This window comes from Globicephala melas, chromosome 5 (assembly GCF_963455315.2).
Source record: "Globicephala melas chromosome 5, mGloMel1.2, whole genome shotgun sequence".
In the NCBI taxonomy this organism is placed as follows: domain Eukaryota; kingdom Metazoa; phylum Chordata; class Mammalia; order Artiodactyla; family Delphinidae; genus Globicephala; species Globicephala melas.
Window position 1 is genome coordinate 30,920,140 of NC_083318.1, and position 24,936 is coordinate 30,945,075.

Below are 24,936 nucleotides of genomic sequence, written 5' to 3' on the forward strand. Positions count from 1 at the left end.
GAGGGAAGGAAGGAAGGGAGGGAGGAAGGAAAGAAGAAAGAAAGAAAGAAGAAAGGGAGAGAGAAAGGAAGGAAGGAAGGAAGAGAGAGAGAGAGAAAGAAAGGAAAGGAAGGAAGGAAGAAAGAAAGAAAGAGAAAGAAAGAAAGAAAAAAAGAAAGGGAGAGAGAAAGTGGGAAGGAGGGAATTCACAGGCAGAGGAGGAAGAAAGGCCATGGCAAGGCAAATTTAAGGAAATAAAAGGCGAGTTAGGAGAAGTAGCAGGGGTGGGGAGGCGAAGTGGGCAGCAGGGCAGGAACAGGAGCCAGTTAGCCCGGGGGCGGGGGGCTGGGGTGGGTGGCGACTCAGTGGCTAGTCCAGCCACTTGCCAGGCAGGCACCAGGCGGAGGAGGAGGGTGAGGGTGGGGCTTGGCGAAGGGCAAAGGCCGGGCAAGACTTAAAAGGGAGATGACCCTGGCTAGTTGGTGCCGCCTTTGACCTCCGACGCCCGGGGCAAGGGGACCCAACGGGGGAAAACGAGAGAAAAGGGCCACCGCTGAGACAGTCCCGCGGGCTCGCGAGGGAGGCGAACGGACCGGAGAGGGGAGACCCCTGGGAGCGCCCGGCACCCCGCCAGCATGTGCGAGCTATACAGCAAGCAAGACACCCTGGCGCTGAGGAGAAAGCACATCGCGTGAGCGCTCCCCAGCCCCGAGGAAAGGCGCAGAGAGGGGAATCACCGGCGCGGGGGGTCGGAGAGCCGCAGCCGGGCAGGGAGCGGGCCAGCGGGCTGCTGCCGGCGGGGTGCGGGACCGCCACCCGCCCGCCGCACCTGCGCACGCGCGCCGCCGCCCGCCCGGAGCGCCCCGCCTCGCCTCCGCCCGAGGGGGCTGCCGACCAGCCGGCTCCAGAGCGGTCCCCGCGCTCTGCAGCCCGCCAAGGGGGTGAGGGCTGCTGGCCGGCCGGCTGGGGGAATTGACCGTGAAGGTTGAGAGCCATTGAAGTAGAACGCCGTTCCAGCGATGGGCTCTGGGAGGGCGACGGGTAGCTCTCCGCCGCTCCCACCACCTCGAAAGTTTTAGAAAACTGAACTCCGAAATATTTTTGACGATGGCAATGAAAACTCATTATGACAACTTTTGTTTAAAGTGAACTTTTTCTTCTTGCACGCTTGGTTAAGAAGTAAAAGGTTAATCCAGCCAGTAAAAAAACTTTGAAACCACTTTCTTAAGAGTAAGATACCACTTACTCACCTTGGTCTCCCCAGCTGTGCCCTCATTACAATTTAAAGATGCAGTGTTTTCTCCGGTCTACTTTTGTTTTACTCGTGTTATAGACAACTTGGTGAGCGTACAGGACCGAACTTTAGGTCAGACCTGGACTCTGGTCCTAGTAGTGTCAAGTTACCTTGTGATCTGATTTGAGATTTGATCTGCTCTCAACCCAGGAGGTTTCTAGGTGGTTTAGGAGACTAGTTAAATCTCTCTCAACCCCCGCAATAGGGTCAAAATAGTCAGATACCTCATTACCAGATCACCTCCTTCCCTTTTTCTAATCAGCACTCCTTTCTGTTAGTTTTCAATCCTATATAGTTAGATTCCAATGAAAACCTAATGATTTCTGACGTGAGCAGAACAAAGTCTGTGAAAGGAGGAATGGTAGCCATGGAATGACTGAGAAAGAATTTCACCTGAAGTCTGAGTGAGAAGATGGGAAGTACATTAACAAGGAGGCAAGGTGAAGTCCGAAGTTTTCAGCCCACATTCATAACGAAGGGTTTTTCTGAATTTTAACTTGTAGGTATAAACTAACAGCTGAATTTGAACCAAGAAGAAATTCTCATTAAATATTAGTTTCATCTTAGCTGATGATGCTTAATCTTAGGCAATTTTAAAATTTAATTACCTATTCACAATAATCACAATACTTTCTAAACAGTTGCATATCCATTTAATATGTATCTAATTACCCTCTAAACTACCTCCAATGCATGTGGTATTTTTTTTGTGCATGCAAAATCACCAAAATAAAAATAATATTTTGTTTAATTTCTAAATGTCCATAGAACCAAGTTCAGAAATCTTTGTGATGTTTCTATGTTGCTAAAATCTGTACTCCAGCCAGCCATCCAAATAACCAAAAATATGGGTGACTTTTTATTATGCTGAAAAGAGTGGGTTAAAGGGTTAGAATAATAATTGGATTTTATTATTTAAGAAAGGGAAATCCATTTGATGCAGGACAAATACCAATCAAAAGACATGAAAATGATCTGTAAAATCTCCTGCATAGTATTTAACACTAAGTTATTTGTATTTAGCTTTTAGCGCTATTCATTTCTCTACAAATTAGATTAGAGGGAGAGATTAGATTAGCAAGCAAGCCCTGTTTTGGGCTATGGCATAAGACAGTCCACCTTTTTTTTTTCTTCCAATTTTATTGATATATAATTGACATACAGCACTGTATAAGTTTGAGTTGCACAGCATAATGATTTGACTTACATTATGAAGTCATTATCCCAATAAGTTTAGTGAATATCCATTTCATATTGATACAAAATTAAAGAAATCGAAAAAAAAATTTTTTACCTTGTGATGAGAACTCTTAGGATTTGCTTTCTTAACAACTTTCGTGTATAACATACAGCAGTGTTAATTATCTTTATCATGTTGTACATATAAATTATATCCCTAGTATGAGTTTTTCTATGAGTTTATTTTTGAAGTATAATTGACCTACAACACTATGTTAGTAACTATCACACAACATAGTGATTCAATATTTCTGTACATTTCAAAATGTTCACCATGATAAATCTAGTTACGATCAAGACAGTCTACTTTCAAATTCTGGTTTTCTCACTGGCTGTGTAACCTTGAACCAAGCTTCTTAATTTTTCGGTGTCTGTTTCCTCAACTATAAAAATGAGAATGATAATAACTCATATTATTGTTGGGAGGATTAAATGAGATAATATTTGTAATAGCTGTCAGTTCCTGACCCATAGGAAGCCTCAAAAAAAAAAAGTTTGTTTTTTTTTCCTGGTTGAACAAAGTTTCTCAAAGGAAAATTAGTTACTGGTTTGTGTAATTAGAGCTGTCAGAGCTGATCCTTGTGCTTCTAAATAGAGTTGTCAGATCATGGCAAATTTAATATAACAAGCATAAGAAATGTGAGCAGTATCACGGATGGGGGATTAAGGTAAAAGGTCCCAGGCTAAAATGAAATGAAAAAAAAAAAAACAGTATGTCACCCAGGTTGTGTTTTCCCTTTCTTTTACGTAATTGTAATTTTCCACTGATCGTGACCTTCATTGAGAAGGAAAAACACTGAGCAGTCCTACCAGACCAAAATGTTTCCTTTCATTATTTCTAGGCCCTCCTGCAAAGTTTTCTTTGCTGCGGATCCCATCAAAATAGTGCGAGCCCGGGGGCAGTACATGTTTGACGAGAAAGGTGAACAGTACTTGGATTGCATCAACAACGTAGCCCACGGTAATGTGCTGTCTTTGTCATGCCTTGAAGGATACGCTTCTGGAGTAAGGCAGACTTGGCACCGTTGATATTTGTCCCAGGAATTGCAGTAGCTGCAGTTCCTCGGCTGAACAGGGCCAGTAGTCCTAGGCGGGGAAGAGCTAGAACAAAATGTGGGAGAGGAACAGAATCAACCTTTTTTTTTTTGCTTGTTTCAGAATGCCCCTCACTTCCCAGGCATTTAGATTTGTAACTCATTTTGGGGACTTTTGTCTTCTAAATTTTAGTGGGACACTGCCACCCAGAAGTGGTCAAAGCTGCCCAGAAACAGATGGAACTACTAAATACAAATTCTCGATTCCTCCACGACAACATTGTTGAGTATGCCAAGCGCCTGTCAGCAACCCTGCCGGACAGACTCTCTGTGTGCTATTTTACAAATTCAGGGTATGTTCTGAGGTTTTCCACCCATCCCCATTCCCACCAATCTCTTTGTTTCCTCTCTTTTCTGTTTGATTGCTGGTGGAGCACAAATATCTAAAAAGGTTTCCCAAGATTCTTGCCGTTTACTAATGACCCCACATGGGGGACCTGACCATTCTGGTTCTTTTGCTTTGACCCACCAGCCCTTTGTAGATAAGATACCTGACAGCATGTTCCAGGACTCCTGACACAGCCTATAACAACAGTCCCATGATTAACAAGTGCATGCCACTCAGCTTTTTATTACCACAGCTTCCTTGGTGAAAGATGGGGAAAGCATACCCTTAAGTATCCCTAAAGGATGGATTACTTGCGTTGTAACAAAATATTGGCAAAAATATCCAAGTCTGGTGTTCGTGTGAGAAAACCTAACTAGTCAAACGGCACCCACTTCTTTGGGCAATAGAGTAAGTAGCTAAAGAAGCTAGATGAACCTAGATAGTTCTTTCAAAGCATGAATAAGGAATTTTGGCAAAAAAAGAACTACTAAACAAGTTATATAAGTATTATAAGATTTTTGATTGATTTGTTTCCTTAGGCAGTAAGCATTTCCCCAACACAAAGAAGGAATGAGTCAATTCAAGTGAATAGATATGTCCATTCTATGGAATATTATGCAGACATTAAAAAGTATGTTTTTGAAAATACATGTTTAATGACAGGAGAAAAGCTCACCTGTACAATGTTATAGTGGGAGGAAATCTGTCTATACAGCATAAATTTAAAATGATATATATGAGTTAAAACTATTAGAAATCCTGTGAATGTTCTATTATGATTCTGTGATCCATTTTCTCTTTTCAGTGAGACACCTTAAAATCAAATAACCAGAAGATTGGTTTATAAGCAGAAGATTTTTCTTTTTTCTTTGTAAAGAATTAGGACATTTTCGGATCTAATTTGTTGTTCTAAGGCATTCTTGCCTTCAATAAATTAAATATAATATTTGACTTTCACTTATGAAGAATCCTATACTGTCAAAGAGTGATTAGCCTTAGAGAGAGAGCAGTGTCACCAAAGACTGGAGGTGACAGGACCTGGAGTAGTACAAAGAATAATCTCGAAGTTAAACAGACTTTGGAATCCTCAACTTTGTAAACAATGGTTTGAAAGATTTTTAAAAGGGCTTATGTCACATTGTCCCTTTCTCTCTGCTCTCTTAATAGATCTGAAGCCAATGACTTAGCCTTACGCCTGGCTCGGCAGTTCAGAGGCCACCAAGACGTGATCACTCTTGACCAGTAAGTCCTGAACACAAGACTTCTAAGCAGGAAATGCCTTCAGAGACAAAATTATATCGATCCTCTCCATACTAATACCATAAGCATGTATAGAGGAGGCTGGATATATGGCGCAAGGATTTTCTTTTTTGTTATGCATAGGTTTCAAGGCCAGCTCAGGCCTGAAGGACACTTAATTCCTTCCAAGTACTTGGAGGCTCTTTTGGGTGCTGTGGTCATGGTCTCATGGGCTTTGCATGAATCAGGGTTTACTTTTCACACATTTAACTGTTAACTGAGCCACTGCAATGTGTGTGTAACTCCATCTTTTTCAGAATAAAAATATAATTTCTTAAAAATCCAAGCATTCATGTCACAATTGTGATTATTCACCTAATTAATTTAAAAGATAACAATTTAGAGCATATATTTTTTTCTTTTTTTGGCCACACCATGCAGCTCGTGGGATCTTAGTTCCTCGACCAGGGATTGAACCCGGGCCCTTGGCAGTGAGAGTGTGGAGTCCTAACCACTGGACCGCCAGGGAATTCCCTAGAGCAAATTTTAAAGACAACAGATAGCCAAGTAAAAATAGTTCTTTCTCATTAATTTGTGATTTTTAATAGTCACTACTTAGTTTTACTTCTCAAAAATGAATTCATTATATTTTAAACAAGAAATTTGATAACTTCCATCTTCAGTGAGATTTAAAATTTTTTTCTACCTCTCCACCCCACTAATCTCAGACACAAAGGGTTGAATTGAACATGCACCTCATTTCTTACCCTTCTATAGGCTTCTCTTGTTTTATGTGTTGGTTGGTGTATTCATTTTCTATTGTTGCTACAGCACATTATCATAAACATAGTGGCTTAAGCAACATAAATATATTCTCTTATAGTTCTAGAGGTCAGGTGTCCAAAATGGGTCTCACTGGGCTAAACTCAAGGTTCAACAGGGCTGCACTCCTTCTGAAGACACTAGGGAAGAATCTGTTTCCTTGCCTCCATCTTCTAGAGGCTGCCTGCATTCCTTGGCTTGTGGTCCCCTCCTTCATCTTCAGAGCCAGACATTACATCACTCCAGCCTCTGCTTCCATCCTCACATCACCTCGTCTATCTCTGACCACCATCCTCCTGCTGCCTTCTTTCACTTATAAAGGTTCTTGTGATAACATTTGACCCTCCAGGATTATCGCTCCATTTCATGATCCTTAATTTAATCACATCTGCAAGGTCCCCTTTACCATGTAACATTCTTAGGTTCTGAGGCTTAGGACATGGGCATCTTTAGGGAGGGGAGGCGTGATTCTGCCTGCCTGCCACAGAATAGATACTGTGACTGCCGTTTACTCCCAGCTACCACAAGCAACACTGCAATGAGTGCCCTTGTACATGTGCCTTTATGGACCTTTCTGAGAATTTCTTGGGGATAAAGCACCCAGTAAAAAGATTACTAGGCCATAGGGGTACAGGGTACGGTAAACATTGTCAATTTGACCAAATCCTGCCAGATCAGTCTCCAAAGTGGTTGCACGCTCTTCCCAGTGCGTGAAATGTCCAATTTTCACGTATCCTCACCAAAAACTAAGAATATCCTACCTTGTTTTTTTTTTTCTTAATTTTTGCCATCTAATAGGTATAAAATGATATCAGGGTTGTTGGGTTTTTTTTTTTTAATTTTCAGGATATTTTTTCCCTTTTCATAAATTTACTTATTTGTTTGTTTGTTTATTCTTGGCTGCGCTGGGTCCTTGGTGCTGCGCCCAGGCCCTCTCCAGTTGCAGCAAGTGGGGGCGACTCCCCACTGCAGTGCGAGGGCTTCTCATTGCAGTGGCTTCTCTTTGTTGCAGAGCACGGGCTTTAGGCATGCAGGCTTCAGTAGTTGTGGCTTGGGCTCTGGAGCACAGGCTCAGTAGTTGTGGCACACGGGCCTAGTTGCTCTGCGGCATGTGGGAGCCTCCCAGACCAGGGATTGATCCCGTGTTCCCCGCACTGGCAGGCAGACCCTCAACAACTGTGCCACCAGGGAAGTCCCTATCAGTGTTGTTTTTATTTGCAATTTCTAATTATGAGTTTGAGTATCTATTCATATGCTTATGATGCATTTGTGACTTCCTTTCTGAGAATTACCTGTTTATATTCTTTGCCCATTTTTCTGTTGGGATTTCCATCCTTGCTTTTGCATGCATAGTTTAGATGAGAGGATCTCAGCCTTGATTGTGTTTTAGAATTACCTGGGGAAATTTTCTTTTCTTAATGCCAGCGCCCAGGTCCCACTCCAGACCAATTAAAGTGAATCTCTAGGGACTTCTCTGGCAGTCCAGTGGTTAAGACTCTGAGTTCTCAACACAGGGATTGCTGGTTTGATTCCTGGTCGGGGAACTAAGATCCTGCATGCAGCACGGCTCAGCCAAAAAAATTTAAAAATTAAAAAAAGAGAGAGGGCTTCCCTGGTGGCGCAGTGGTTGAGAGTCCGCCTGCCGATGCAGGGGACGCGGGTTCGTGCCCCGGTCCGGGAGGATCCCACATGCCGCGGAGCGGCTGGCCCCGTGAGCCATGGCCGCTGAGCCTGCGCGTCCGGAGCCTGTGCTCCGCAACGGGAGAGGCCACAGCAGTGAGAGGCCCACGTACCGCAAAAAAAAAAAAAAAAGAGAGTGAGAGAAAATCTCTAGAGGTGGATTCCAGGAAACGGTATAGATTTTAAAGTTTCCCAAGTGAAGCTAATATGCAGATAGACTTAAGAACCACCATTTGAACATTAATCTCTTTTAGTTTGAGACATTTCAAATGTTTTTTCCCAATCTATCATCTGTCTTTTAACTTTGTCCATGGTATCGTCCAACCTCCAAAAATTTGATTAAATCAAATAGTTGACATTTTCATCCTATGGTTTGGTTTTCTAAGTTTTGTTAATATCTCTCCCCCCACACACACCCATCCCCACCCCTCAGATCACAAAGATGCCCTTCTTTATTTTCTTCTACTACCTCTATAACTGCTCTTCATATTGACTCCACCAAGAGGCCGCTGTGTTACCATTTATGTATGGCTGTGTCTCTGAGCTCACTTCTGTCCCAGTCGTGACTTTGTTCTTCTTCCAATACCATACTAATTTCATTACTATGGCTTTGTAGCATGTTTTAATCTACGGTAGGGGAAGTCCTCCCTCTTTGCTTTATCTATTCATGGGCCTTTTATAATTTCTTTTCCAGGCCTCCCAATTATAAAGCTCTGGGCAAGAAACATAAAAGGGAATAGCATAGCCATCTGTATTTTAAGTGAAAGAAAGGAATTTCATAGCCACTTGATTACCTCTTAATCTTAGTTCTCTTAGAAAAGACCTCCTGTTCCTTACCAACTTTCATTTGAGCAATTGGATATCCCTTTGAAACCATCCCAGACAGAAACACAGCCCATTCTGTGATATAAAGTTGTTTTTAAAATTTACTAAAATGTAACTAGCAAATACATTTAAAGAATATATACATCTGAAATTTCTCATGAAGCTATAGAAATTAATGTTTTACATTTAGATAATCTAATTTAGCAGAGTTAATGCAATCCAAAGAAATTAAGTTTTTTCCTGCTAAAAATAACTGTCTATGAGGTTACATACTTGGCTTTCTATGTGTTTTATTACCTGGATCAGGAGAGTGGGACAAATTAATGGCCAGTCCTACCGTGAAAAATTAGATGCCATATAGTTAAATCTGGCACCAATGTTGAGATTCTCCCTGGATGATGTGCAGTACTATTTTTCATACACTAGAAAAGCGTCCTTCTTTGAGTGATTTTGGTTACCGTCCTTTTTCTTTTCAGTGCTTACCATGGTCACCTATCATCTTTAATTGAGATCAGTCCATATAAATTTCAAAAGGGCAAAGATGTCAAGAAAGAATTTGTGCATGTGGTAAGTATCTTGGAATCCAAGAATCAGAATGTTACTACTGGAAGAGTGCCCAGTGATAACCCAGTCCAATCCTTGCATTGAAATGAAACCATGAAAAAGGAAACTAAGATCTAGAGCAGTTACAGATCTTTAGCAAAGATCTGTTTGCTAAAGTCAAAGAGCTAGTTAATGACAAGATGTGGTTTCAAATCCATGGATGAGTACCATACAAATTAGTATAGAGGTAGTGGTAGCTCTTATTCACAGCTCTCATTTTATTTTTCTTGCCCCTTGATGTTTAAATTACTTTTTCTATCGCTGAAGCCTATTTGAAACTCAGAGTTGCATCAAGTGTGTATGACTGTCTTAAAATTACTCTATGCTAAATTATTATGTAAATTTATTAAGTAAAATAAATATCATTTAATAAAGAAAATAAAGAAACCAAGCTGTTGAAACAGTAAAACTCATTTGGCTTAATTAAGGATCAGTAGACTTTTTTAAGAGAATCATTAATACATTCTTTCAAAATTTTAAGATCTGAAATTAGTGCTAAGGCACTCTAGCTTTCTGAATGATTACAGTTTGCTATATAGTTGGTAAGTGTTGGTTTATTTTCAATATAGAATTGTTAATACAGTTTCCATTCATTGAAATTTTCAAATAACATAATCACACTTGTTGTTTGAATTTGTCCCTTATGTGACTAGAGATGCAATCTTGACTTCTAAGGGCCTAGGAGCAAATCCAAGTTCCTGTTCACAATGCAAAGATTTCAAGTCTCACAGAATTCAGAAATGTTAAGGAAAAAGAGCAAAAGAACCTAGACTCACTTAAGTCCATGAGTCACCTTTCTACAATATTATGCTCCTCGAGGGAAAGGCCCTTTCTTAAAAGCTCATTTGTCCAGGAGACAAATCATGAGAAACTCTTATCTTTTGATGTTTTCAGGCACCAGCTCCAGATACTTACAGAGGAAAATACAGAGAAGACCATACAGACCCGGCCAGTGCTTATGCCGACGAAGTGAAGAAAATTATTGACGAAACTCATAACAGTGGAAGGAAGGTTTGTATTTATAGCTTTGGAAACACTTTAATATCTTTTATAAAATAGATTGAAATCACTGTGATACATTGGAGAGGTGGGAAAGGATTAGATCTCAAATCGCTTTCTGTTCTTCTCTAGTTACGTTTTTACTTAGTTCCTATTTCAAAAAGTACATTATTATAGTCATGCCTCTAAGACTATTTTTATTTATCCTGGAAATGTAATTACTATACCTGTTTCAGAACTGGTGGGCTAATTCTGACTTTCCCACTGGGATGCAGACTCTGGTCCAAAGTGATAGGAGGAGAAAATTAAGAAAGGTGATAGCTCACGGACAGAACATTCCAACTGAGAGTAGCACGAGGGGCTAATATAAGGTGAAGGGAGGGAAGAGGCAGGGTGGCCCTGGGGCCTTGGGGCCACTGCAGACTCCTGGACCCGGGGAGCCTTGGCTCTTCCCTAGAACTGGGTCAACTTTCCTGAAACCGAAGAGCCTGCGTAAGACAAGGCAGGGACATGTTCTTCCAATATGGGTCTGAACTTCTAAAACAAACCAGAATCCTCCCAACTAGGAAAAAAAGAGTTTCCATTTTCTCAGTCTTCACCCTACTGTCTTTAGCTGAACGGTATTTCTCAGCCCCTTCAGGGGTTACTTACATGGAGTTACTTACATGATTTGACACATGCTTTGCCTTTCAATTGGCTTATGGCATCAACATGGCAATAAAAAAAGCTTTTTAATTGAGATAAAAATGAAGCCTGTGTGTTTTCCAGTTCAAGTATTTTTATCTTAATGACTGGAAAGTCATTTGCCTTTCTTAACTATTTCTTCTTTTCTTCCCATTCGTTTTTCATATCTTAAAAGACGTAGTCTGGACTAGAACGTTAGTTCCCCCCTCCTTTTTTTCTTAATTGAAGTATAGTTGATTGCTTGACTTCTTATCTCATACTATTTCTATGCTTTCTCTTAATTTAGTGTTACCTGTTTTTACTTCTCCTTTCTTAGCCTCTAGAACACATCCTCTTTAGTTCCTTTGTGAACTGCCTAATTTTGTTAAGTTGTAAGCCTGGTTCAGGGCAAGAACCAGAAATACAGCACAATAACTAAGGTTCGTGGCCACCAGTCACCCTCTCATCTCCTTAGTGCAAATTCCAGGTTCGGGCAGTCCTAATTTACCAAGCTGAGCAAACAGGCACCCCAGTGATGTGTTTGGAACCTGGGTAAATTTTTAGAGGTTCATATTAAAGACTAATCAAAACATCAGTCTTATTCAGTTGTTCCTAATGAAAACACTGCATTTAAATTAATAATGGAGAACTGGAAGGCACCCTCTCCACCATTTTCTCGTGATGGTTTCATTGGTACCCTAAAATTTCAGAAACTAATGCTTCAGAATTCTTGCATTTCCAGCGTGGACATCTTTTTAATCAAATGGCCAATTTGTCTCTTGCCATGGGTCCATTCCCAACCATTTTTTAAGTCACCTTCTCCATAAGAAGTCCTCTTTTTTTAGGGGGTAACGGGAGGAGGACCTAATGGACTTTGACCCCATCTTCTCTTGTATAGATTGCTGCCTTTATTGCTGAATCCATGCAGAGTTGTGGCGGACAAATAATTCCTCCAGCAGGCTACTTCCAGAAAGTGGCAGAGTATGTACTTGGGCATCCTTGGTCAAACTGAAGGCACTGTGACAATTCTGTAGGGCCATCCTGGTTGTTAAGATATTGAAATACTTCCAGACTAGCTGGTAAATAGCCACTTGGGAGTGCCTGCCACCCAGGACTCCTGGAACTCCTCCACCTTCCCAAGATCCAGCAAATAAAGGGTTTACACAAGGTCCAGCAGGGCAGCCTCCACTGCTGTGCTCCCACTACCCACCTGGCCTCTTCTCTGATTAGTTGGTGTCCAAGCTTTACTAATTAGTAAAAATTTGACGATTAAACCTGCTGAACACTACTTCTTGTTCACTTCTTTTTCTTCCCTATTAAAATACTGCAGTAGGGCTTCCCTGGTGGCACAGTGGTTGAGAGTCCGCCTGCCGATGCAGGGGACGCGGGTTCGTGCCCCGGTCCGGGAAGATCCCACATGCCGCAGAGCGGCTAGGCCCGTGAGCCATGGCCGCTGAGCCTGCGCGTCCGGAGCCTGTGCTCCGCAACGGGAGAGGCCCCAACAGTGAGAGGCCCGCGTACCGCAAAAAAAAAAAAAAAAAAAAAAAAAAAAAAACGGCAGTAGAGCTTACTTTAAGTAGCACAAACCCAAACAATATAGAATATATCTAATCTGGAAATTATGTGATTATGTTTCAAAGTCAATGATATCACATAGATGTCATTGGGGATTTGAACACTGAAATGTTTTTAACAAAGACTACAGACTTCAGGTTAACAACATTTTTAAAGTTTTCAATAGTCTGTATCTTATGGGAGGGTTTGGGGACTCTCAGTGACCTGAAGGCATCAGGCTGCCCTTTTGCTTTTCAGATATGTACACGGAGCAGGAGGTGTGTTTATAGCTGATGAAGTTCAAGTAGGCTTTGGCCGAGTTGGGACACATTTCTGGAGCTTCCAAATGTTTGGTGAAGATTTCGTTCCAGACATCGTCACAATGGGAAAACCAATGGGCAATGGCCACCCAGTGGCATGCGTGGTAACAACCAAAGAAATTGCAGAAGCCTTCAGCAGCTCTGGGATGGAATATTTCAATACGGTAAAATTTGACCTCCCCACTTTAGTGCTAAGAGGGAAAAATAATGCACGTTCTTATGTTTCTTTCCAATGTAATAAAGAATAAATCTCACTGTTGCCAGCTAACCACGCCAGGACCCTAGCCAAATTTTGATCTAACCATATTTCATTCTATCTGACACAATCCTCCTTGTATTTTTTTCTTGTGTATCTTTCCCCTTCCTAAAATGTTTCTATTAATTGTTCCAATGACAGATGGCTGCCCTGCTAAACTCTAGAGGTTATGATATTTCATTAACAGATAATATGATCTTTTTTGTTTTGTATCACATTTAAATTCCCAAAACACTTCACTAAGATGATTCACTACTATAAATGTTACAGGGCTGTCAGAGGAGATACTAACTAAAATTCTATCTTTGGGAAATTTTATTTCCTTGATTTTACCCCTAAAAGTTATAAGCTTTAAGTTTGGAAAGGTTATTCTAGTTTGTGCAGTATGTATAATAGGACTTGTTACAGCTAAAAGTTAGAGTCAAATCTAAGAACATAAATTATTTGGAGAAAATGTCATTGCTTAGCTTTTTTCACACAGATATTCAAGCACTGAAACCCACATCCCCCTAACTAAACCACACTCTAAAATCCTTAATTCCCAACACAATGTCTGTTTTTCATTTGGACGAACTTATAAATTCCCCAATAATCCTTCATACCAGTTTTGCAGCTATATATAATTTAGAATTTTATTCTCAATCTTAAATGAATAGAATCATGTTCTATTCTAAATCTAAGAAACTAATATCACAGGGGAAATTTTTATTGAAATTATATCTTTACTTGCTTATGTATGAGCCAAATTTCTCATAGATGAAGCAATACCACAAATTCAACTCTTCTATTTTCTCATTTATCATTTTTCCACAGTATGGAGGAAATCCAGTATCCTCTGCTGTTGGTTTGGCCATCCTGGATGTAATTGAAAATGAAGACCTTCAGGGAAATGCCACAAGAGTAGGGAATTATCTTACCAAATTACTGAACAAGCAGAAGGCTAAACATACTTTGATAGGAGATATCAGGTATATTTATCGTAAAGTTGTCGTGCAGTTATTCATTTGTCCAAATGAAAATTTGTTATATTTTATCTTATAAATCTAAAACAAGTTAACACAAAAGCAGATCTAGAAACACTGAAAAAACAAAACTCATTTTTCCATCCAGAACCCAGATATCATCACTGTTAACTTTTGGGTATATATCTTTCCTGATTTTTATACTTTTTTGAAAAAAATTAAGCCAGGATCATTTCAGCAGGCAAAAGATGAAAAGAAGGAACTTAAGGTAACTCTAAATGATCTATTAAAAATATTAAAAATGACATCCAAGAAAACTCACTATTTTTCATATATATATGAAAACATTTTCATATATATATGTAAAGATTAAAGATTTGTCATAGTTGATGTCTTGAGAAGTTAAATAGCATGACAAGGTTGTTTTTAAGCCTTATCATTTTTTTTTTTTTTTACAATTAAGAGAAGAAAGAAAAACTGGTTGACAAAAACTAACTTGATTCAAAAACTAGGAAGTCCTGTGGACACTAGATTTGTATCTTGGATTAATTAGAACTAATAACAACTACCCTTTAAAGAGAATCACATTCAGCTTCAAATCAAACTGAAGTTTGAGGACAGTGTTAATTTTTTGTGACCATGCAATGCTTAATAAAGTGTGTCAAGTTCCCTTTCTTTACCCCCCTCAGGGGCGTTGGCCTTTTTATTGGAATTGACTTAGTGAAGGACCATCAGGAAAGGACCCCCGCTACAGCTGAAGCTCAGCACATCATCTACAAGTAAACACACCCCTCATCGTTTGGTATCTTGGCTTGAATGCTTTTTTTTACTTCCTCTCATCTCCCCAAATGAGACAAGCTTAAGACTCATGCAATTACAAATGTGGGCTTCTTGCATGCGAATATGAAAGTGCTCTCTGTTCACATCCTTCTGAAATAATCTTAGTTATCACTTATATGCACTCGCATGTATTTCCTGCACTCATTAGGATGAAAGAAAAGCGAGTGCTTCTCAGTGCCGATGGACCTCACAGGAATGTGCTTAAAATAAAACCACCTATGTGCTTCACTGAAGAAGATGCCAAGTTTATGGTGGACCAGCTGGATGAGATTCTAACAGGTCTGTCCACAGATCTTTAAATAAGATGCCCTCACCCACACTCTGGTCAGACATGACAGTGCAACTTGCACTGGCAGAAGTGAAGGAGGGTGGAAATGATTGTATACACTTATATTATCATTTATTTTCACTTGTTAAAAATAATTGCATGTCTTCATTGTACCATGCACCACAGATGCTGCAGTGTAAGAGTCTTTGAGCTTTGTACTATGAAAATATGGGAAATGCTGTTAATAAAAATTGTAAGCTAGGGACCTCCCTGGCAGTCTAATGGTTAAGACTTCGCCTTCCAATGCAGGTGGTACAGGTTCGATCCCTGGTCAGGGAGCTAAGATCCCACATGGCTCAGGGCCAAAACACCAAAACATAAAACAGAGGAATATTGTAACAAATTCAATAAAGACTTTAAAAATGGTCCATATCAAAAAATCTTAAAAATATATATATATATATATAAAGGTTATAGGTTAATATAGTTATATAGTTATCATTTGACTTTGTATTTCACTTATTACAATTTAATTTTTGAAGACTTATGTTTGTCATTCAGAATTATAGCCTGTCATAGGAATTCATCTTTTGTTTACCTCTGTTAAATAATTAGGTTAATTTATTTTTCTGTTATGAGCATAAATTGAGATTAACAAGTAAGGTAACAACATAAAACCATATTGAAACACATAAAGTACTGTCAAATGTTAGAGCTTTTAGTCATATTTTTAAGATTCTACTTCTCTGCTCCCTCTCAGCCTCTTGGGGTTGGGATAAGGCTAAGCCAGGAATCAGTACAGCATACAAAATAGATCATTATTATTTGGAAAGTTGAGAGTCAGCCCCAAGTTATTCATAATACGGTCACTGTCTTTGGACCAAAAGACACCCAAACTTGGCCAACAGTCCTGATGCCTCTGGTTTCTTGAAGGGACAGGTGGAAGAGACTATAGGTTGGGGCAAATCCGTCACTATTACTTAAAATTCAGCTCAGAGCTTGAGGCATTTTTAGTGGTGTGGCTAAAGAATTCTTTTTTAACAAAGTGAGCAAGGCAGAGCTAACATAGGCTCAGCGCCGCTTGTAACGATGAAATGCTACAATAAAAGTTTAAAAGCAGCTATTGTAACAGTGACACTTTTTAAAAGCATGTACCTCTCTAGTTTTCTTTCAGGGTGTCCCTCTAGTTACCAAAATAGGGTAGGGTGGTTTTTTTTTTTTTTTAAGGACTTTTATGTTCTTCTGTCTTGTCCGTTGTATCTTCCTTGACATAGGTTTAGAAGAAGCTGTTGGAACCAAAACTGAGAGTGTGATCTCTGAGAATACTCCGTGCAGAACCAAGGTAAGAGGCAGTTACTTCATATTTAGGGCAAAAGTTTAAAATGGGGGGAATTTAAGAAAAAGGAGTGCAAATTTAAAAAAATTGCACAATGACCTCTAGAATAAAACCCACCTTTGCTAGAGTTGGCTTTACTGTTACAATTCTGAGTGTACAGTTAAGGCAAGCGCCTCACCACTTGACAAGAATAAAGCCAAAGAACCATTCTTACAGGATCATTCCTACACTCCGCCCCCCGCCAGAAAAAGTCCAAAAACCCCCTCAGGCTTACAAAGAGGGCCTTCAAAATATAGAGAGAGATAACAGATGTCCTAAGCTCCTTCCTGTTTGTCTGAGGGATGTCTGACACTGACTCAAAGTCCCACACACCGCTCTTTAGTCAGCAAAAGCATCAGCAGTGTGACTCCAAAATGTCAGAGTTTGGTCCTCAAGTGAACTAAAGAAGAAACTTCGACTGGCGGCGGGGCCTGGGAACCATTTGGCATGGAGTGGCCTAGTTTCTGCATTTGATGTGCTTCCAGCAGAGGGCTTCCCCATTCTCTCCCTGAGCTGCCCAGGGTGTGAGAAAGCGCTCCCTTGGTCGGGAAACAGAAAGGCAAAAACTTGACAGGCTTTGTTGCATAATTAATTATTTGTTTATGACTTCGATGCATAAAGGAACACTCAAGCCCGCCTGCACATCCAGGGTAGTCAGCAAAGTCCTTTTCCTGAGTGAAAAACATGAGGCCCTTTGAATGAGAGAGCAAGTGATTTGCTAACAGGACGCTTCTGTCTCTTGGTGCAAACACAAACCAATGCTAGAAATCACTGCCTCTCTGCTGTCTGAGAGTGGCTTATTGAGTCTGGGACAGAATCACAGCTGTCAGGACCAAGCAAGCATTGAAAAGGAGCTTACAGGGACTTGGTCAGGGAACTAGATCCCACATGCCGCAGCTAAGAGGTCGCATGCTGCAACAAAGATCCCACATGCCGGCACAGCCCAATAAATAAATATATAAAAAAAAAAAAAAAGAAGAAGAAAGAAAGAAAAGGAGCTTACAAAAAACGGAGTTCCCACCAGAAATCCCACTTTGAAGTTAGCACGCGTTTCTGAAATTTTGGCTTGCAGTCCCAGATTTTAGGTTGACATCACATTTCAGATGTCTGTGGAAAATAGTAGTAATCAGAGTTAGGGAGGAACAAGGGGCATTGCTGTGTTGTGTCGTGTTGTGTTGTGTTGTGTTGTATTCTCCCACGTGCCGTGTTGCCTGTTGGCCTGTGGAGTCAGCCCTGCGGAGCCTGGAGGCTGGGCGGGTTAGAGGCAGGCTGCCTGCTGGAGTTTCCATGTCTGTCTTGCAGATGCCTGAGGAAGCCCACTCGGAATTGCTCAGTGACGGCAGCCCGGACCCCAAAGAAAATCCCAGCCTAAAAAGAAATGGATTGTGCACAGATAAACATTCACTGCTCAGTAAGAGGCTCAAGACATGAGAGACGAGCATTTTACAGCAAGATAAATGTCCGGAGTTACACACAATGAATGGAAGTGTCCCTTCTGTTAAAGCTCTATTATACCCGCCAAAGGAAGACTCTGCATTCCATTCAGAGGTATAAATAAAGTAAATGAGTAATAAGAATAATCCAAGTGATAATCAAACTTGTCAAGATTTAGCCTCTAGCCTGTTAGTTCCTTACTTGAGATTTCTGAAAGTACTTCATTTATTCTACTCAATTTCAGCTTCAAATGGAATATTTATTAAGTTGGAAGTTTTACGTCTCATGTTTTAATATTTGACACGACAGAGCAAAGTACAGTAGTAGGTTCCTGAACTTTGGAGACTCTGACTTCTTTAATGATTTAATTTGTATATATTTATGGACTATAATAAAATAAAAGATGATGTAAACCAAAAAAGTTTGACCAGAAAAATGTTTACCGTTCCTTTGCGGAGAACACTGGGGCAGTAAAATCAACGCTACTTGGAAAAAAATCACATACAGCAAATGTGAAGAAGTGAATGAATAATTTGGACTTTTGTTGGGGAACTAGGTTAATCATGGTCCTGTGGGGACGAGGGTGGAGGTGAAGAGGCCAAACAAGGAGTACATCTAGAAACACTCCTAAACATGCTGTTGGGAGACCTCAGCTCTGACTACTCAGACTGTCACCTTGGCAAGTCACTTACCTGTTAGGTGAGAAATTAACTTTCCACCAATCATCTTCCTCTTCTCATCCAGCTTATCACCTTTGCACAACCCCTGACACATAGAGATACACACATTTCTAACCAGAGATTGACAAAGGGAAGTGAGGAAACCCAGAACCTCAAGAATCTCTTCCTTAAAAGTCCTGGTGCCGGGCTTCCCTGGTGGCGCAGTGGTTGGGGGTCCGCTTGCCGATGCAGGGGACGAGGGGTTCGTGCCCCGGTCCGGGAGGATCCCGCGTGCCGCGGAGCAGCTGGGCCCGTGAGCCATGGCCGCTGAGCCTGCGCGTCCGGAGCCTGTGCTCCGCAACGGGAGAGGCCACGACAGTGAGAGGCCCGCGTACCGCAAAAAAGAAAGAAAGAAAAATAAAAAGTGCTTGTGCCATGAGACAGCCACTTGGAGGCTCACGTACTGACCTGGAAGAAATGTGACTTTTAGCCTTGACTTCCCAGTATCTTATTGCCCTCCTAACAGTTACTAAGTTTTGTTTGTTGGTTTCTGTTCTGTAGAGAAGAGATCATAATTTTGCTAGGGCTGTTACATGAGAGCTGAGAAATAAATTAAATGTGAAAAAGCTTCCTTTCTGAGTTCATCATAAGGTAAAATGCTGTCAAAATGCAAAGTCTCATTATTAAATAGTTTTTCCTCCTAAACATATAACTGACTGCGGATCCAAGCTGGATAGCGCTGAGATGGGTTCCCAGGAGCTGGCGGAGAGGAGAGAATATAGAGGTCTCTGTAGTTTGCCTCTAGGAAACGAGATTAATTCCAGGACAATCAGACTTTTCACAGCGCAGATCAGCACTCCTGTGGGCACTCGTGTACTCAGAAAGCGCTTGTCTCCTTCAAAGGAGCTGCTGCCACCTCGGCCACTGTGGCCATTCTGCTCGTGTGCCATTGTGCCTTTTGTGAGCTGGCTAATGTCAAAGGCTGGGCTGATGTCAACCGGCCAAGTTATTTTGCCCTCTTGGCTGTTCAGTGCCTCTTCTGGGGTGGATGCTTTTTGGTGGACATTAACATGGGATAGAGAAAATCTTAACATGTGGTCTTTATTCCATATATTCATGCATATGCCCTTGCCCAATATCTCCTTTTGCCACAGACCTTCTAATTCTTTCAGGCTCCTGACCAGCTATGCAGCCATTCACCATTCTAGTTGTCATCCAGTTTGTAGAACCCAAGTTGGCCAATTAAGAGAAGAGATGATAGGGAGGACAGCGACCCCTGCATTCTTTAGATTCTTAGGAGTGGCTAATCAAGGCCCAGAATGTTCTATTGTCCTTTTTTTTTTAACATTTTTTATTTCTTTAATGTGTATCTATTTTATTTGTTTATTTTTGACTGCATTGGGTCTTCGTTGCTGCACATGGGCTTTCTCTAGTTGGGGCGAGCAGGGGCTACTCTTCGTTGTGGTGCATGGGCTTCTCATTGCGGTGGCTTCTCTTGTTGCGGAGCACAGGCTCTAGGCACACTGGTTTCAGTAGTTGTGGCTCATGGACTCTGGAGCGCAGGCTCAATAGTTGTGGCGCACGGGCTTAGTTGCTCCACGGCATGTGGGATCTTCCCGGACCAGGGCTCCAACCCGTGTCCCCTGCATTGGCAGGCAGACTCTTAACCACTGCGCCACCAGGGAAGCCCTGTTCTATTGTTTTTTACTTATCATCTTGGTTGGAGACAGTGGGGGCAGGTGTGTGGAAGGGAAGTTTCAGAGGCTTCCATGGGGCCATCTCCATTATAACAGTTTTTACTCCACAGGCCAGGGACCCATTCTAGGGGTGACTCCAACTGCCAAGTATGTCCATCCCAATCATACTTTTGGGGACTGAAGAAACAACCACAGGTGGCCTTTTTAAAAAAATATATATATTTATTTATTTTGAATTTATTATTACTTTTTTGGCTGCATCGGGTCTTAGTTGTGGCACGCAGCATCTTTCATTGCGGCGCACAGGCTTAGTTGTCCCACAGCATGTGGGATCTTTGTTCCCTGACCAGGGATTGAACCGGCATCCCCTTCATTGCAAGGCAGATTCTTAACCACTGGGCCACCAGGGAAGTCCAGGTGGCCTTTTCTAGTGAAGCCTTGACGAGCACTGAGTTTCTTGCCGACATCCTTCTGAGAAGGGTTGGCACTCACCTGACTGAATGGGAAGACCTCATTTGGGGCAGTACAGGTGAGCAGGTATAGAGGCTTTACCCTGGGCTCACTGTGAATAGAGGGTGGAGGGGTGCTCCTCAGGGAGAGCAAGGGGAAAGCTCTATTTCCAAGACAGAACAACAAGCTAAAGTAGAAAAGAAAATTCAAGACTTTCTCCTCATTGTTCTGAAATAAGGCATCTATGCCTTGTTGAATTCCAAGTCTACATCTTGTTAGGTTTATTCAGAGGCATTTGATGTATTTTGGTGCCACTGTAAATAGCATCTTTTTAAATTTTTGTTTTCCAACTGTTCTTGGTGTTTGGAAGTTCAGTTGATTTTTGCATAATTGACTGATTTCAGTAAACTAGCTAAACCCACTTGCAAATTCCAAAAATTGTCCATTCTTTTGGATTTGTATATATATAATTACATCGTCTGAGAATGATGACAGTTTTATTTATTCTTTTGTCATCCCTATATCTTTTGTTTTTTCTTTTGCTTTACTCCACTGGCTAGGACATCTAATACGATCATCACCAAAATTGGTGATGGTAGACACCCTTGTCTGGTTGCATCTCAGAAAGTGTTCAACATTTTACCTCTAAGCCTGGTGTTTCTCCCCCTTGGCGCTCCGTACAGTGGAAGCGTAGGGTCTTAACCACTGGACCACCAGGGAAGGCCCCACCCAGCATTTTAAATCGTTCCCTTGTGCTGTCAGAAAAAAAGAAAAAAAAGTCTTTAAAAAAATTCTAAAAAGAAAGTAATCATGGAATGGCAACCACAAGAAACATGTCTACATAAGACACACATCTACTCTTAGGCAGGAAACGATGAAGTGCGCTCCGAGGTGTCAACTTGAAAACACCCACACATCCCACCCAGATGCTGAACAACTGTGGATTCCTTCCCCTCAGAGACTGCGGTTGAAGAAACTATGGTGAGAAAATGGAGGAAACAGACCTCCCTGGATGGGAGTGTTTTGAATTTGGTGTCAGACTTTGGGGCTAGGGTGGTCCAGGAAGGAGGCCGTCCAGCTCAGTGTGGAAAGGAGAAAATAGGAGGGGATATGGTCGGGCTCTGCCCTGGCTCCACCCTCGCCAGTGCCCTGGGACACCCAGTGCCTTCGGACCTCAGCTCCAGGTGTCCCCAACAGTAATAGCACAGTTTAAAAGGTCAGGATGAGAAAGGTAGGTGGGGACTAACTGACCTCAGGCAGTTACTTTCCCACCACTCCTCCATTTCCAAGTTCTTGTGGCAAGGAATGACATCCAATCTCCCTCTTAAAGCTGCTTCTCCCTCGGGGGGTAAAGCCTGGAGGAGTTATCCTGTGGAGGGCGAGTGCCTGACTGGGTTTCTGAAGGCTGCTGCTCTCCACCTCAGGGCTCTTCCACCCCCAGCCCAGCCCAGCCCCATTCCCTGAGCTTGAGGGTTCTGAACTTTTCCCAAATACATTGCCCCACTGCTTTGGCTGTTCTTTTCTACATCTCTATTGCACATTGCACTAATTTCTGTGGAGTGTGTGCTTAGGACTGAATTGCCGAGTGCTTAGGGTATGTGCGTGTTCAACTTTAGTAGGCAATGCCAAACTATTAGCAAAGTCGTTACCCCGATTTATATTCTTACCAGGAATTTATAAGCGATCCTGCAGATCCCTGTCTTCTCCGGTATTTCATGTTGTCAGCAGGGCCGTTCATAACAGGAAAAACCTGATAACACAAATGCCCCTCAGTGGTGAAGTAGATTAACAAACTATGGAAGATCGACAGCACACCATTGAAAAATTATGAACTGCGGTGCCACACAGCAATATGGATAAATCTTATCAATATAATAATAAGTGAAAGATAAGTCCAAAAGGTCACATACAGCAGGATACCCCCTTTTATAAAGTTGAAAACTGTACATGTTACCTGAAAAACTGGGTTCACCTCTTGGGGGGTGTTGAGCCAAAAGGTACAACCAAGCCAAAGACTGGGAGAAGGGAGAGAACCATATTTTCACTAACACTGGCTTAAAGGTGTGAAACAAGAGGGGTGCTCATGTAGCTAAGGAAGTTGCCATTGAGGGGTCAGTGATGGAGCGATTAAGAGCCAATTTTACTGTGGACAGATTAAACCTTATAAATTATAAGTCAATTAGGGAAAGGAATTTCTTCCTTTTTATGTGTTTGGTACGTATTATTTCTGAGAATTTATATTGGTCCTTGGGAGATGCATATAGGTGTGTGTGTGTGTGTGTGTGCATGCATGTGTGTGTGTGTGTGTGTTTATTTTCCAACAGGTACCTCATGGACACTTAAAAGAATAACGTGTATCTGCATAAATCATCCTGGCAAGAAATCCTTAAAAATGATTGGACTCCAGTGGACCGATAACCACCCTATGTGCATCTTCTGGAATTGGCATGACAAAGCCCACTGCACACTATCCTGATGCCAACTAAACTACTCATGGTTGAATCTAAGTTTTTCCCTTTTTACAAAATATAATGGTGCAGAGTGACCCTTAAGGTGGAGGGGAAAACTGGCATTAAGGTTTCCAACATTATGAAAGTACTCCCAAATTTATCTTCTCTAAATTAAATAAACCCATTTATTTCAGACTTTCCTCATAGAAACCTGTTTCCCAAGCACTGATTTATTTTTTTAATAAATCAAGTTTAATTAAATTCAAGTTTAATTACATATGAATTTAATTAAATTCAAGTTTAATTACATATGAAGTATAATTTATACATAGTAAAATTTACTATTTTAGGGTATATAGATGGATAACAGTATATTCATATTTGACAAACATGTAAGAAGAGTGCAGAAGCAGACTAAACTCCTTCTTTCTGATCTATGTCAATGTGTTTGATTCCAGGAGCCATGGTTGCACCCATAGAGTGGCTCAGCTTCAGACCTAAAATGGATTTGAGAAGGTAGGGGTAGAGAATCTCCTGTTTCTACAGAAACACTCAGAGACAGTCTTCACTTATAATCAAGTCTTTTTTTATTATGATTCAATTATTTATTTATTTATGGCTGTGTTGTGTCTTCCTTGCTGTGTGCGGGCTTTTCTCTATTTGCGGCAAGCGGGGGCTACTCCTTGTTGCGGTGCGTAGACTTCTCACTGCGGTGGCTTCTCTTGCCGAGGAGCACGGGCTCTAGATGCACGGGCTCAGTAGCTGTGGCTCACGGGCTTAGTTGCTCCACGGCATGTGGGATCTTACTGGACCAGGAATCAAACCCGCGTCCCCTGCATTAGCAGGCGGATTCTTAACCACTGCGCCACCAGGGAAGTTCCTATATCAAGTCTTGATAAGGAAATGTGAGGGTCAATTGTTTCTGTGGACAACACATGAGCTGGGTGTTTTCTTAATACCATTCAGGTTCAAGAGTGCCAGGTTGAGACTCCACACTACACTTGAGTCAAGAACCAAAGTTCAATTCTTCGGAAAATCTGGGCCTTCCTAGCTCTTGGAGTCCACAGTCAGATGCATGACAACTCAGGGTTAATTTAGTCTTCTTTATTCTAACCATTGAGGTCCTGATGCACCTGCTTTAAAAGGAGCAAGGTGATGAATTTTCTCTGATATTCAAAGTTATAAAAACAAGGACTTCCCTGATGGTCCAGTGGCTAAGACTCCATGCTCCCAATGCAGGGGGCCCAGCTTTGATCCCTGGTCAGGGAACTAGATCCCACATGCCGCAACTAAGGGTCTGCATGCCGCAACTAAAGATCCCACACTTGGCAATGAGGATCCCGCATGCTGCAACGAAGACCCGGCACAGCCAAATAAATAAATATATATTTTTTAAGTTATAAAAATAAAAATCTGAAAAGTCAAGATGGCTCTGATGCATTTGAATAAAAAATGAAACCTCTACAGTTGGTCCTTTACATGGAGTTGGCCTTTCCATGAAAATGTGAAAAGTTATCATTGTTACCAAGAACTGCTTTGGGATCCTCAGACAATAGAATCAATTTATATATTCAATGGGAAAAATCTTCAGTGAATAATTCAAAATTATAACTGAAACCTCAAACTGAGTCACTTTATTTCTACATCATCATCATCATCAATTATTAAATAAGAAATCTATAGCTCTGAGAATAAAACTAAGAGTTTCTCTAAAATCCTGTAATGTGATGGGATCCAAATATAAAGGTATTTTGAATAAATAAGCTTTGTTCCAAAAATGCATGAAATCTTTTCATTGTGATTGTTTCCATGTGTCTATTTGAAAGCTTCACAGGTCAAGTCCAAGAGTGATAGAAAACAGTCTTTATTTTTTTAATGGCATGTTTGCATTAGATAGTCCTACATT

At 41.2% G+C, this 24,936-nt stretch overlaps 1 protein-coding gene across 2 annotated transcripts; it reads left to right on the forward strand.

The window, feature by feature from the left end:
* The first annotated feature begins 448 nt into the window (after positions 1–448).
* ETNPPL (ethanolamine-phosphate phospho-lyase) lies at positions 449–18,878 on the forward strand. 2 transcript variants are annotated; one of them, XM_060299105.1, is made up of 14 exons: positions 449–670; positions 1,552–1,713; positions 3,355–3,473; positions 3,740–3,899; positions 5,102–5,176; positions 8,977–9,067; positions 9,998–10,114; positions 11,664–11,746; positions 12,578–12,803; positions 13,709–13,863; positions 14,547–14,636; positions 14,846–14,976; positions 16,240–16,307; positions 17,643–18,878. In XM_060299105.1, the coding sequence occupies exons 3-14, from the start codon at positions 3,419–3,421 to the stop codon at positions 17,769–17,771; spliced, it is 1,380 nt and encodes a 459-aa protein (XP_060155088.1). In that variant the 5' UTR covers positions 449–670; positions 1,552–1,713; positions 3,355–3,418; the 3' UTR covers positions 17,772–18,878. The 2 variants fall into 2 exon arrangements, with proteins under 2 accessions (XP_060155088.1, XP_030720189.1); XM_030864329.2 differs by lacking the exon at positions 1,552–1,713 and having other exon boundaries at positions 17,643–18,875.
* Positions 18,879–24,936: the final 6,058 nt, after the last annotated feature.